General features: G+C 38.1%; 1 protein-coding gene across 1 annotated transcript; it reads left to right on the top strand.

Annotated features, from left to right (window-relative positions):
* Positions 1–12,048: 12,048 nt before the first annotated feature.
* Positions 12,049–14,832, top strand: LOC141554634 (uncharacterized). Its single transcript, XM_074286721.1, is given in 2 exon segments — positions 12,049–12,055; positions 13,916–14,832. Coding segments are annotated over 2 exon segments (912 nt in total). The 3' UTR covers positions 14,821–14,832.
* Positions 14,833–15,789: the final 957 nt, after the last annotated feature.

Raw genomic sequence — 15,789 nt, 5'->3', positions numbered from 1 at the left:
CTGAACCTGCACTGTTCTCTGATACTTCAGGCCTGGAGTATCTGGTTAGCCTGGGCTGCAGTTTAATTTGAATTCCTTCCCCCCACTGCTTTTTGGAGATGGAATCGCAGAAGGTCAGCCACGTGGAATCCTCTTCTCTCCTTCCCCCTTTAAACTTGCAGACATTTTCTATCAAGTTGGAGCCACCTGTGTACTTGGCTAAAAGGAGCAAACTGATTCATATGAATATAAGGTTAGGGTAAATATCTGTATAGGATTTATCTGAAACTTTGGTTCATGCAGGTTATTGAAACATTATTGGAGATTAAATATCTTGGGTTTGTAGTTAATTAGAGCAATGGTCAATAAGAAACTCTTAATGCAATTCAATTATGTCATACTTTGCTATTTCCAATTTGGTTATATGTTATACCTGGCTATCTGTAATCAATACTTGAGCAAAAAAGTATTTAGTCTGTTCATCTATCAGTTACTAGATATTGTGTCTAGATATTTGAGAGGTTTTTTTTAAGTTTATAAATAATGAGAGGCCACATCTTGTAGCAGTCTTTGTGAACCAGTCTTTCTATCTCAGACTGTTCTAATTTTTCTTTGTTAGACTTATTTTTGTTTCTAGATTTGGTCAAATTACCGATATTGACTTGCTTCTAGGACCTAGATCCAAGCTTTGATTGTCAGCACTCCACACTATGCCCATCCCCCTCCCTGGACTGAGGATTTCTGCCCATCTTCAGCAGAAAGTAGTTTTGAGAAAACCATCTCCCCTGCTTTTGATGTAATGTGGATTAATATGAGGGAGTGGGAAAGTTAAAAACTTAACTATTACTGTATTTGAGACTTGGGATGGAAATTGTTAAACTTGTGAACCTATTGCTGTTATATTTGAGGGATTTTTAGTCTGTTATGTATATGTATAAGAATTTTGAATCACTCTTGGGTTTTATATGTTGAATGGTTATTTGATAATTCATTTCCATAAGAAAAAAAGGGAGGAAGATATAGGAAATTGGGGAATCTGGTGTATTTTCTTAGCCACTTCTGTCCTACTACCTATCTCACTAGTTCAGATTGAATTGAAGTCCTTAAATTGACTGGACTATGACTTGCTGGTTATGCTTTAACTTTGAAATCCCTTATTCTGTTGAATTGCCCTGGCAGACTCAAATCAGACACCTGGCAGTCTCTCTGATCTGTTTTTCCACTCCTGTAACCCCAGTTCCTTAATTAGTATTTCAGCATTCTCAAAGAACCTTGCAGCAGTTTGATATCAGGCCTCGAAAAGTTTGGGGTTGCTTGCCTTGGTCTAACTATGCATACACTGCTCAGAAATCCGCATCCTAGGAGCAGCTCCTGTCCCATTGAGGGGACAGCTGGAGCTATACAAGGCCCCACTTTTCCCCTAGGACTTGGGGTGCCCCTCTTAGTATGGGCAGAGAATTCAGGACTGTCTTGAGGCCTGTTGCTCTATAAGCAGAGGCTGAGTTAAATGCACAAATGACCACAGACCTAACTCACAATGAACTGTCCATATGCTCCCGAACTGCAGAGGATCTGACATGATTGCAATGAGGAGCTTTCTGTATTGCTGATTAACTCTGGGGTTATCAGGGAGAGACTTGTCTTTACCATAAGTACTTGCATTGTTCTAGCTTTATTTTGGTTTTTATTTCATTTATTTGCTTTACATTGGGTTGGTCAAAATTATGGAGCTAAGACCTTCTAGATGGAAGGTAATTCAAAGATTTGAATAATTAGAAGAGAGTGTGTGGAATGTTGTGCAACAGTTTTCCTTTAATGTCCTGACCCAGTTTCCCTAATTGTGCTATTCAGTTACTCTGCCTCAGATTATCACCATTCCCTCTTAATGTTTGATAGGATCAGGGTCTTATATCTTAGACCTTAGGCTATACTTATTCCCTCCATGTTTATTGGGATAAAGGTCTTTATCTATTTTAGACATCATTAGAATAGCAGGAGCCTCTCTAGTGCCTCCCATTTTGTCATCCTTGGTGCCTCCCCCCATTAGGTCAGCCCCACACAGGTACCTCCCCCATTATGTCATTGTTATCCCATGAAAGAATGCTGTATCCGATAGTCAGGGCTGGATTCTTTGAAATGATAGTCTCGTTCAGCCCTGGGACCAACATGGATCCACTGGTCCCAGCAAATCTCTCCATTTAATAAATTCTGTATTGAATACTCTCTAATCTCTGTCTTGCTCAGTTTGTCAGGCATTACAAGAGAACAACAACTGCCTCTCAGTTTCCTTGTGTCATGCTTTCACAAGAGGAGATTCACTCTGGGTTGGATCTTCAAGAAACCACTGTTAGGCGGCTCCCATGTATTTCAACAGCTCTCCCATGCATTCCAACAAATGTTGGCTTCGTCCCACAGGTCATGTCACTTCCTGAAACTTCCTGTATCTCCAGGTTCAAATTTCATTCCTCCAGAGATCAAATGGCCTCCCCAAGGTCCCAGTTCTGGAAACAGGGATCATGTGACAATGTTGAGAAATACTTCATCCAAACATTCCCATTCAAAGTCTAAAAAGGATAGTTTTGTTTTAAGTTACAGTGTTGTAGTATAAATAAAACCTATGTAGTCAAGAATAAAAGGACTGTAGAAAATTGGGGGAAAAACTCTCATGGACAATCTCTCAGGATGTAATTGGGTTAGAATACTGCTATTGTGTAAGAAATAATGAGCTGGTTAATTTACAAATACGGGTAAAAATTTTGGCCTATGAAGGAAGATCCTACCCAGTCTCTGAGAAACAGATGACAGGTGGAAATAATCATAGTATGGTCTTAAATATATGTGAATGTGTATGAGTGTGTGTGTGTGTGATTATAGATATCTGTATTTAATTGTAGCTTTCTTTAGAGAAGTGGGCATAGAGAGGGGGAAAATAAAGTAAAAGGTACACAGCATAGAGCAAAGGAAAATCAACAAGAAAGCAAAGAAAAAGCAGGCTGCTTTGAAGAAATATGTAATATTTATTATACAGGTTTTCTGATAATGAAAAGTTACTATTTTGTATTAAATCCTGTCCTGATGTCTGCTGTGTACATAACAATGTTTTCCTTTTTTCTTTTTAGGTATAGTTAGGGATAATCTGATGCAGCTTCCTAATTTTACTAATGAATAAGTTAAGATCAATTCTATAATTCTAGCCAATAAATATTATCTATATATATATTTTTTGGTAATAAAAGAAACTATAAGAGGGGAAGCTAGGTGGCACAGTGGGTAACCACCAATCCTGAAGTCACTTCATAGCTGTATGATCCTGGGCAAGTCACTTAACCCCAAATCGACTAAGGGGAAAAAAAGCAATTCCGCAACTGATAGTCAAACTACAAATAGTTATATGACTATATAATAATGACTAATTAGAGAAATATAAGTTAAAACAACTGAGATGTTAGCAGGCATTGATCATAATGGCTAACATGATTGAAGGGGAAATGACAAATTTTGGATTGAATGTCAACAAATTGGGACACTGATTTACTATTGGTGAAAATACAAAATGATCCAGCGATTTTGTAATCTAGAATTAGTCCCAACAATTCATGAAACTGTGTATACCTTTTGAACCAACCATAAGTCTCTTAGATATGTTTACCAAAGTACTTAGAGGGAAAGGAAAAGAACTTACATAGAACAGCTCTTTGTGGTTCCAAAGAATTGAAAATTGAGGGGATCCACGTCAACTAGGGAATGTCTGAATAAATTGTGATAAATGATCAGGACAAAAAATATGGAAAGACTTGTAGGAAACTATGAAGAGGGGATTGACAAGAATCAAGAAAACATTGTCTACTGTAACAACAACAAGTACTCTAAGACCAACTTTGCACAGCTGAGACACGTTGAGTATTATAAATTATATAATACATAATATGTTATATTATATAATTATAATATTATTAATAATGATTATGTAATTAATTATTAATTAACTAATTATTAATTAATATTGTTTAAAATATTATTTAATATATCATAAATAAAATATTATAAATACTTTTATCAAATACAAAGGACTTTTAAAGTAAGGCCTTATCTACATCCTGAGTAAGAATTGAGAAACATAAATATGTATAGACTGATTTGAAGTATATCAATGTATAAGCTTACCTAAACCTTATTACATTTAATGGCAACCTTATTCAGAGTAGAGCAGGCAAGGAGCAAGGAAAAAATGGAAGGTGCAAAGTAGAAAACTTAGAATAAAATGCAGAAAAACATAGCTTTGAAAATAATGTGCTATACATATTACATTGTGCAGTAAAAGGAAATTGTAAATAGAAATTCATAGCTTTTTTGATATGTCTTTTTTATTCTATCCTCTGTACATGGAAATGTTCCTTTTTTGTTTGTATATTAAAGTTCAAAATTAATAAAAGCTTAAAAATGTAATTAAGAAAAATTACAGCAAAACATTGGTAACATTGTATTTCATATGTTAGTCAAAACACAGCTCATAGGGAAATTTGGCCTGAAGCCATTCTTTTGAGGAATATACAGAACTATAATTTCTTTTGTGACTTAAGTTTAAGTAATATTCCTGATGCATGACAAGAAAACTCTTAAGCTTATTCTGCCTTTCTACTTCCCCCTGCCTACTTCTGCTGATTTGCATGTTTCCTCAGGGACAGCCCCAGTTACTTAGACCCAAATAAATGCCAGATCAGAGTGAGGTCTCTGTTCAACAGAATATAAGACCAGGGGAGGAGATGGGGTCCAAGGCTCAGCTCCTCTGTTCTCTGTTGCTATGGATCTCAGGTGAAATACCCTTTATTCTATTTGGCCATCTCTGGGATGTGAATAGGGGAAATTGGAAGAGAACAGAAAAGATTTGGTCCTTTCCCTTGTTTTTGGTCATTCTGAGTTGAAAGTCCAAGACAATGAATTCATATGGATCATGTTCTGTCTTTTTTTTTATTCCAGGTTTCAGGGGAGCTATTGTGGTAACTCAATCTCCAGAGTTTTTGTCAGTGTCTCTAAGAGAGAGGGTCACCATTGATTGTAAGACCAGTTCATAAACTTGTACAGAATTCGATTGGTACCAACAGAAGCCAGGAGAGGCCCCCAAGCTCCTAATTGATAAAGCAACCAGGCTGCATACTGGGGTCCCTGCCCCGTTCAGTGGCAGTGGGTCTGGCACAGATTTCTCCCTTACAATCAGCAAAGTGGAGGCTGAGGACACTGCAGTCTTTTACTGTCAGCAGGACTATAGCTGGCCTCTCACAGTGATACAACCCCAAACAAAAACCTGCCCAGCAGCTGCTGAAGGAGATATCATTGCCCCAGGGGCATCTCCTTTCCCTCAGCTGGTATAGGGGCAGCTTGTCTGGGCTGCCTCCAGGGGAGGTTTCTGAGTCTCAGAGGAAGATACTGATTCTGTGAGGAATTCTTACCTTGGTTTTCTTTCCCAGCCACTTATAAAGGAGTGACACAATCTAAATGATTAGATCACACCCCAAAAATAATTTCCTCTACCAAATACACAATCAAGAGCCCCCTCAAATCTTTTGAAAAGCTCTTATAACCTTTGCTAGGAAACCTCCAATGCAGGAAGAGTAGCTACCACAGGAGCAGAAGACAGCTTCAGGCAGGTGGTCAGGAAGATCTGAGCTCAGAGTAAACTATTTCCTCATTTTATGATGCTGGGAAAGTCAATTAACCTTTTTTTTTTAACCCAATTTTCTTATCTGTATAATGGGGATCACAATAGCAGCTGCCTACTGGGGTGTTTGTGAGGATCAAGTGAGAAAATCATTATGAACTACTTAGCAGAGTGGCCAGCACTTAGTAAGCACTGTGGGAATGTTAGCTATCATCATTATTAATGCTTCCAGTACTGGATCATTACATTCGATCTAGTTCTCATTGCCAGGGAGTCTGTTTTTAGGCTAAGTCTAAAGTCAACCTCTCTGCATCTTCTTCAATGGGGCAAGCAGGAGGGTAAGGAGGATTCCAGAGGCGCTCTGACCAGGACAAGCTGAGAATAGCTTGGGACCTAGGAGGGATCTCCTGACAGAAAGGATAGACAGAAAAGATAGACATACATATGAGACACAGCTATTTCTGCAATTCAGTTTGTTGGACTCGGTTTATTTGTGGTTTCACCCAGGAAGAACATCAGGAGAGCATCACAGTCTGTCAGACACTCAGTGGAGTCTGGGCCTTCCAGCTGTGCAGATGCAGTGGATAGAGCAGCAGCCCTGAAGTCAAGAGGACCTGAGTTCAAATCTGGCCTCAGAAACTTAACATATCCTAGCTATGTGACCCTGGGCAAATTGCTAAACCCCAAATGCCTCAGAAAAAAAAAAGAAAGAAAAAAAAAATAAGGAGAGAGAGACCAGTAGTGTCAAAGGCTGCAGGAAAGTCAAAAAGAATGAAGACTGAGAAAAGGTCATCAGATTTTAAAGGTCTCTGACCTTTCTGAGGACTTAGGGAGACTACTTCCAAACCTGCTACTTGGTTGGAAGTAAGAAAAAGCACCAAACAGTCACTTTTTGTCTATTTTCTGCACAGGGGCATTCCCCACAACTCTCATCAATAGCACCAACATGGCCCCAGTGGAGAACAAGGACAATGTCTCCTTGACATGCCAGGTTGAGACTCAAGATGTCACACACCAGTGGTTCATAAACCAAAGATCCCCAGCTGGTGACAGGATAGCGCTGTCCCCGGATAACAGGATCCTCACCATGGACTAGGGAAGAAAAATCCATGGATCATATGAATATGAAATCTGGGACTCAATTACTTTCAGTGAGAGTGAATTCACTCTGCACATTAACTGTGAGTAAATTCTCTCTATGTATGGTTCATGCTCATAACCTGGGAGTGTGTTCCCAGAGGTCAAGCCCATCTAGTCACTGATCTTGAGTGCTAAAGAATAAATCCTTGGGCTGCCCATTGCTCTCGATTTTATATTTAAGATTTTAATTAATCATTGATTTAAAAGCAATTGGGTGATTCTTTACTGCTCATATCACAGAATTCTGTGTGGAGAAAGTTCCTTTACATTTTAGCTACAAACAGATGTGAGTTGTTGCTGGGATTGAGGGTGATGATAATATCTTTAGTAACTTTGGAGACAGTAGTTATGGTGAAATGATAAAGCCAGAAGCCAGATTATAAAGGGTTATGAAGAGAATGAGAAGAAAGTAGAAGCACCTATTATGGACAACCTGACCCAATTGTTCAAATTGCTTACTACCTGACCTCACTGTATCAAATCTATTTCTTTTGTACTTGCTCTTCACTTGTATCTCACTCTTCATGACCTTGATTTGGAGTTTGCTTTACAAAGATACTGGAATGATCTTCCATTTCATTTTCTAGCTCAATTTTGCAGATGAGAATACTGAGGCAGTTAAATGACTTTGCCAGGGTCATACATCTAATAAGTGTTGAAGGCCAAATATAAAGTTGGAAGATGAGTCTTCCTAATTCCAAGCAAAGTGCTGTATCCACTGTGCCACCTAGACTTAATCTCTCCCTACTGTAGTGTTATCTTCTACCGATCTATGAGAGTGATCTTTCTAAAATAAAGATCTAAGTCATTATTCTAAACAGTAAGGTTCATTATTTCCCAAGCACCTACTTTATCAAATATAAAATTGCTTTTAGGACGTTTAAAGCCCTTCACAATCTATCTTTTTAACAATTTATTTTCCCCCTCCCTCCAAACACACACACACACACACACACACACACACACACAGAAGAGAGAGAGAGAGAGACAGAGACAGACAGAGACAGAGACATAGGGAGACAGAGAGACAGAGAGAAAAACAGAGACAAAGAAAGAGGGAGATGGAGGGAGGGAGAAACAGAGAGAGAGTTCAGTAGTTTTGTAATATTGGCTTCTTACTATTTCTTGCACTTGAAATTTCATTTCCAGACTATCAGCATTTTCACTGAGTGTTCCCATGTCTGGAATGGTCTCCTTCCTCCTCTCCAGGTCCTTTCCTCCCACTCTTCTTTCTGTAAGATGTGTCTTAATTCTATTGCCTTTCCTGTTTTGATGATTTCTAATTTCTGTTACATATAACAGAATGGTTGCATGCTATTTCCACTGTTACATTGTGAATTGCTTTCAAGTATTTGTTACCTTTTGCTTTTCTTTGTATCGCCATCTGCTAAACTAGACTCTTGATATTTCTTGACTGAGGAATGTTTCATAATAACAATCCATATACAGATAAAAAGAGAAGGCAGCAGGTCAAGAATAGCCACTAATTCTGATAAGTAAATCTATCTCCAGAAAACAAAAAGGGGGACAGGGAAGAGAAGATCTCAGACAGGATCAAGGTAGCTGTATTAAATTATTAATCCTTAATATCTCTATAGTAACAATGCTTTAAAAAAACAACAATAATATTAACATATTAGTCTAGGGTGGGAAAAGGGAAAAGGGATTTAATAAGGGTTATGATTTGTTACTGGAGCTGGAAGATTGGAATAATTCTTGAATTCTCAAATGGTACTTAGGGTATCCTCATTTTAAATTCCCTATACATTACATGTTTTCACTATCAGTATGAAAATAAGTATCCACTAATTCTAAGAAACCTTCAGATTACTTACTTATCAATATTTGCAACACTTTGGCCCTCCCTCTTATCATTCTTGCTTTTTTGTTAATCTTAAAAATGTAATTATTTATTGAATCCTTCCCTAATTGTAATGTTCTATTGTCTCCAGACACTGCCAATCACTCTCTGGGAGGAGATCTGCTGTCTCAACTCAATCTCCCAGCCAGACTCTTCTACCTCCAGAGTAGACTACTCCTCCAGACCCAACTCTGTCCTAGAGTAGACTAATTCCTTGCTCAATGTTGTCTTCTTTTATCCTCTCAGAGAATGGGATAGTGAGAACTCAAGGGCTTGTGGGAAAATTAATTCAACCAATGAACTTGCTCCTATTAAAGGTTATGTGAACTCCTTTTCATATGTAAACTCCTCTTCAGAAGTTCAAAGGGGTAAACTCCCCTTAAAGGCCAGAACCAAAGGTGGGAACTAGAGAATTGTTAAGTACCAACTTAGCACTTAGTAAGAACCTACAAGGACCTTTTCTGGCAAATTTCAAGGATGGCTTCTGTTGGTAATTATTTGTGGGTTTTTTAATGGTGAAGCATTAATTCAGAGGCTTGTCATGAAGTAAATTCTGAGAGAAAATGTGGAGCTCAAGTAGATGTGTATGTGTGTGTGTGTGTGTGTGTGTGTGTGTGTGTGTGTGTGTGTGTACAAAATAACAATAAAAAGTCAGTAGGAGTTTGACTAAGTAACACCTGGTTGAAAGTGCCACCCCTAATTTTTTCCACCTCTGTAAAGTTTGGCAAATATAAGAACTTTTTGCCTAGGTTTTTTATCTGTCAAATAAAGTCATTTTTTTAAAATGATAAATGCATACATATTGATTTTTTGATATAAAATACTCATTGGAGAGAATCTCAACTCTTCTAAATGTATTGGCCTGTACATTTGTCCAGAAACTGAAAATATTTATAGTTGGAATGTTTCATTTGGTGTCAGGTCAATTCGATAATACTGGCACCAAGAATTATCACATTATTATTATTTCTTCTCCTTTTTGGTCTTCTCCCTCTCCTCTTCCCTTTTTTCTCTCCCTCTTCCCCCTACTTATTCCCCCACACCCCTTCATTCTTTTTCTATATTTCATTCCCCTCCCCCTCCTCTGCTTGTTGCTCTCTTTCCTCTCTTCCCTTTTCTTGCCTCCCCCAAACCCTCCATGCTTCATCTACTCCTAATAGAAGTTCTTCTCCTCCTTCCCTCCTTCTCCTCTTCCTTATCTTTTTTTGCCCTTTTTTCCTTGTCCTCTCTTCCCCTCTTTTTTTGTTCTCCTGCTCCCTTTCTTCTCTTTTCCTCTTTTTTCCCACTCCTTGCTTGATTAAGCCTGAAGCCCTAACTTTCTGTTTCCTAGAAATCAGGAGATTTCCATTCCACTCTCTCCAAATAGCAAAAGCCAATTAGATGCCTTCCCCTCCCCTTCTCAATGCTCTTTTACTTGTGATGTAATCTTTTGTATAAAAGCTGTGTATCTTTACTACTTCTTCACCCTCCTACCAGGAGCTTTCTCTTCTTATCTCCAGAGGTCTCTATAAACAACTTTTCTTGCTTTTTGCTGAATGACCTCTGAGTAGTCATTTTGGGTAAGGGTTTTCTATATCCCTCACAGTTGAGGGCTCTCCAAGATCGAGTGTTTGGGGAAATGGCTGTGTGCACGCTGGACCGGGACAGGCACCCACACAGTAGTTTTCTCCATGTCCTCTGGCTCTGGTTGAGCAACCTCTCTCCCCTCTTAAACAATGACCCGAGGCAGGGATACTCAGTGGAAAGCAGAATTGAAGATTGGAGGAAGTAAAAGCCTGATGGCCAGCATTTCCAGCCTGAAAGATATATACAAGTGTAAACTCAAGGAACTCCTGGAGTCTGGGGGTCCATTGTTTAGGTGGAGGGAGACCCTGAGGGATTAGCTCTCCTAAATTTGTTTTTGGTGTGGACTGCTGTCGACCCCAATGATAAAGGACCTCATTGAGCAAGCTCTCTGGTCTCTTCAGGGGGGTGAGAGTAACTAAGAACCTCTGCCCTGGCATAAGGGCAATGAAGGGCCTCCATCAAAATCTGGACTGGCTCAAAGGCAGTAATATGGGATAGAAACAGTCCAAGAATTTGTATCAGTAGATTAGCTAGGGAATTCAAGATTGGAATGAACTTCCCAGATAAAAAAGGGAAGAAAACTGTATATCCCAGGACTATTTGGGTATATCAGACTTAAATCTATATGTAAAAGGTGAAAATAGAGTTTTGCATTTGTCTGTGTATGTATGTCTGCTTTGCATTGCTTTTGTTCCCTGTTAAAAGTTAGCAAGCTCATAAGAGATCACAATTCAGCCTCTGTGTTAAGGCTGAATTGTTGGGAGTTGGAATTCATTCAGAATAGTAATTCTTTCATAGTGGCACAGAATTAGGGGAACTAATTCTGGACTTCTGGAGAAAAGAAAATATTTTATTCTCTTTCTCTTCCTTTTCCTCTGGCAGCAGCTCTACAGGAAGGGGGAGAGAAGGTGAAAAAAACAAAAACATAATTTGAAAGTTTGGAAAGTTTTGAGATAATAAAAGAACAGTGGCTATCACTCGTATAAACAAGGAGCCTGATATTCTCACTCAGTCGGAGAAAAAAAATTTTCAAGGTAAAACAAAGATTGGTGCTTAACTCTTTTCTGGTTTATCAAAGAAAAGAAGTTTGACAACTGTTTGGTCATGTATATATATATATATTGTATTAATTTATTCTCTAACATACTTAACATGTATTGGTCAACCTGCCATCTGGTGGAGGGGGAAGAAGGGGAAAAATTAGAACAAAAGGTTTGGCAATTGTCAATGTTGTAAATTACCCATGCATATATCTGGTAAATAAAAACTATTCTAAAATAAATAAATAAATTTAAAAAAAAAAGTTTGAATGGAATATCATGGGTAATTTTGGGAAATTTGACAAACTAAAGTACTGGTTAATTTTAAAATAACTTTAAATTGGTATGTGTGTTAAGACTGGAAACTTAAAATTGGAATCAAGAAATTGTAGAGATATGACATATGGCCTGAGACATTCCTTATGACATCCTGAAAGACATAGGCTGGGAAGCCTGGGGCCCCAGCCAACTGAAGAGTTGCTGAGGGGTGGAGTTAAGGGGTGGAGCTGAGGTGTGAACTCAGCCGGTTTGTTATCAGCTGTGTTATCACTTGCTGGCTCAAAGGATAGATTGTTCCTTTGAGTATTCTATTGCACTAGAGTAGAACACTAGATTACTTTTGTACTTGTACCCTGGAGGCCAACAGGCTGTCTGGACAATGACAGGACTCCAATCAGTGTCTTTGGATTACTCACTTTTGCCTAGGTTTTTCATCTGTCAAATAAAGTTTTTGGACCAGCGAGCCTCGCTTTTACTTTAGCTGGGAAAGTCTACCCATGGCATGATTGAACTGGAAATGCTTCAACATGGCTGGTATGTACATCTTAGATGAGCTGTTTTTAATAGTGTCCAGAGCAACCTTGGGAGTTCTTTAAATTACATTGTAAAAGATGTTTAAATTGGATCTTTTTCTTTTGCACCTTTTAAAATTGAGACATCATCATTGCTCTGAGAAGACTTCCCTAGACTTCAACAGGCTGATATATAGGTGTCCCTGAAAACCAAAAGGTCGAGAATTCTTGATTGAGATCTTCTCTGTACCCCCAAATGGTTTCATTTCTATCAGCAGATTGCTAACAAGACTTGAACTCAAAAATAGATGACACACACAAGAGAAATTGGATTGACTTGTTCTGCTCAGCTCCACAGGGATAAATTGCTACTGTTTGTCTTTTGCTTTTGTTTTTTGTCCTTCATTTACAAAGAGGACCCTGGCCTTGGGGAGGTGATACAAGTGAGTTGGAGTTAAGTGGCTGAGGAATGGGCAATTTCACTTTCTCCTCTGGAGATGGAGATCAAGAAAAATGCAGATGGCCCTGGAGGTGGGGGAAGTCATCACAAGGTGCTCAGTTTTCCAAGTCCCTATTGAATGGCCAACTTTCAAGGAAATTCTAGAAAGGATGGGGGTGGGGCAGTAGTTGTTTGTTTATTATCAGAAATAAGTTGAATCAGATGATATCTGAGAGCTTTCTCCTCCACAAAAACAACATGAAAGCTCCTTGAGTACAGGCACATCAGTTTTCTCCTGGTATGCCACTCTTCCAGTAACGTACCTGACAGAGTTCCTACTCTATCATTGTGAAATCAGTCTGATCCTATGAATTATGGCATCAGTGGGTAGGGTTGGATGAGATAGATGAAAAAACTTAATCCAAGAAAAGTCTGGTGATTTGCCTAGGTCTTGATTTCACACCTCCTCAAAAGCATTGCCTCTGTTATGGATGGTGCATCTGGGAAATTCTCAACTTCCCCTTAATTAAGATCAGCTGGAGACACTCACTCCCTTCCAATACCTCTTCCTTGTCTACCAAACTGCTCCCAGTTTGGACTTCTTTAATTTCTTTGATTGCATTTGTTTTGGACTTCTTCCAACACAGTATTTTATCACCACACCAACTTACCTTGTGTCTTCCCCCTTGGAACTTTTCTTTTGTGTGTTGCCCTTCCCCCAGCAAGTCCTAAACTCCTAGGTCTCTGGTTTGCATCTCTATCCCCAGTGCTCAGGCACTGGTATGTTGTAGGGGCTTAATAAATGTTGATTTGCTGGTGAGATTCAATGTCAATTTTTCATGTACTCCATCACAAGAAATACATTACTCTGCTTTATTTCCAGATGTGTTTCTTCCTTACTGAAGGATTATAGAAATGTTACTTAATCTCACAGGGTCTGAGTTTCTTTACCTACAAATTGTAGATATTATAGAAAACATCTCTCATTCCTTCAGCTGTAACAATTCCTGATTTGATAATTATTTTAAGCAGGAATTTACAGCCCTTAAATTATATGTATAAGTGAATCTACTATGTATGTAAGACATTGATATAATTAGAATTATTCATATACATATACAAATATAAAAGCATTTATATCAATCACCTAGGAGTTTATAATCTGTTTATCTCTCTTATCCATGCATCTGTCCCAATATTATTACTGAAAATATTATCATCTCAAGAGACATGTGTCAGTGTGTGTCCACATGTGTGTGTGTGTGTCTACAAAATGACAATGAAAAGACAGTAGGAGTTTGACTAAGCAATAACTGGGTGAAAGTGCCACCCCTAATTCTTACTGAAAGACCAGTGAGATCAGTTCTCTCAATCCAGAAGGCAAGAGTATAGCTCTAAAATCTTTGAGCAACTAGGCACTTTGGAAAAGGGAATAAAAGGCAGGGTTAATTGGCTCTTTATTCTTCTTTTCAGAGACCAAAGAATTTCCTGAAGAGAAACTTTATGAAAGTTGTGACTGTGGGAAGGCTTTTCGGATAAAAAACTATCTCACTGTGCATCAAAGAATTCATGCTGGAGATATTCTGTGTGAGTGTAAGAAGTGTGAGAAGACCTTCCATTTCAACTCAGATCTTATTGAACATCAAAAAATTCATACTGGAGAAATATCTCCTATATATAATGAATATGGAACATCTTTTGGACAGAGTGCACAATCTTATATCTATCAGAGGATTCATAATATAGAGGTTCTTCATGAATGTAAGGAGTGTGTGAAGACCTTCCATTGCTATTCAGCTCTCATTCAACATCAAAGAATTCATACTGGAGAGAAGCCTTATGAATGTGAAGTATGTGGGAAGGCCTTCTGCCAGAATGCAAATCTTATTGTGCATCAGAGAATTCATACGGGTGAGAAACCTTACAAATGTGCAGTATGTGGGAAAGCAGTCTGTCAGAATACAAAACTTTTTATGCATCAGAGAATTCATACTGGAGAGAAACCTTATGAATGTAATGAATGTGGAAAAGCCTTCAGGAAGAAGGAATATCTTACTGTCCATCAGAGAATTCATACTGGAAAGATTATTCATGAGTGCAAGGAGTGTGGGGAGGCCTTCCATCACAACTCAGTGCTTATTCGACATCAAAGTATTCATACTCAAGAGAAACCTTATGAATGTAATACATGTGGGTAGGCCTATAGGATCAAAGGACATCTTACTGTGCATCAGAGAATTCATACATGTGGGAAGGCCTATAGGATCAAAGGACATCTTACTGTGCATCAGAGAATTCATACTGGAGAGATTCTTTGTGAATGTAAGAAGAGTGGTAAGAGCCCTTAAATGATTAGATTCTGATTCCCTGCATGAAGTTCAGGGAGTCCTTATATATCCCTCATGGGCGTAGGTCATACTCCTATCCTCTGCAGAGGTCTTTAAGGGAGGCAAAGATTTAGTGTTTTCCTGAGTTAGGGAGAAGTTATGCTGCCAAAGGTTGGAAATGATGATAAGTGGATGGTGGTATTGGGAGATGAACAGAGGGAGCCTATGATATTGCCCCAACTTATATTGTATAAAGCAGTTTGGAATAATCAGGGCCCAATACATACTTCTTCAAATTCTGTCATTTTGATGGTAATCTCTTTTCTTTTTCCTTTCTGTGTTTGTTTTTAATTAGCATTTTATTGGCATGTCTCAAAATGCCATCAAAAGCCCTGAATTATGCAATTACAAAATTGAGAATTCCTATTTCTTAAGAAGGAATGAGAAGTAAATAACATTCCAGTATTTCAGTCTGAAGCCCAATTCTTCAGAGGTAACAAAACTAGCAATAGTTGAATCAATTTGTGTAAAAACTTAAGGGAAAAACTTGGAGGAGGAATTTAATTCTTTTCTATCAATGCAATATTGTAAAGCAGTCATCAGAAAGTACATCTCTTTATGAGCTAGCATACTGTGGAATATAAATCCAAAAAAATGATAGTAACATTTGATTTGAGTTTTCCTCCATAATATTTTCCTCTGGTATTATCTTCTCAAAACCACCCTCTTTTCTAAATAACGAATTTGGAACTTTCTCCTAAAGAAGCTAAACCCATTTATCAAAGCTTCTTTTGAAAATTTTTTGTAATAATAGCTTTTGATTTTCAAAGTACATGCAAAGATAGTTTTCAAGATTTACCCTTGCAAAATATTGTGTTCCAAATTTTTCTCCCTCCTGTATGAATAAGAAAATTTATGGTTCAGATTCACACTTACAATAAGACACACAAGAAAAAGAAGATAGATGTTTTATTGATTTATAGAAAAGGC

The sequence above is a fragment of the Sminthopsis crassicaudata genome, chromosome 2 (assembly GCF_048593235.1).
Source record: "Sminthopsis crassicaudata isolate SCR6 chromosome 2, ASM4859323v1, whole genome shotgun sequence".
NCBI classification, from domain to species: Eukaryota; Metazoa; Chordata; class Mammalia; order Dasyuromorphia; family Dasyuridae; genus Sminthopsis; species Sminthopsis crassicaudata.
The sequence above is the reverse complement of the archived record's forward strand: the minus strand, read 5'-3'. Positions and strand labels throughout refer to the sequence as shown.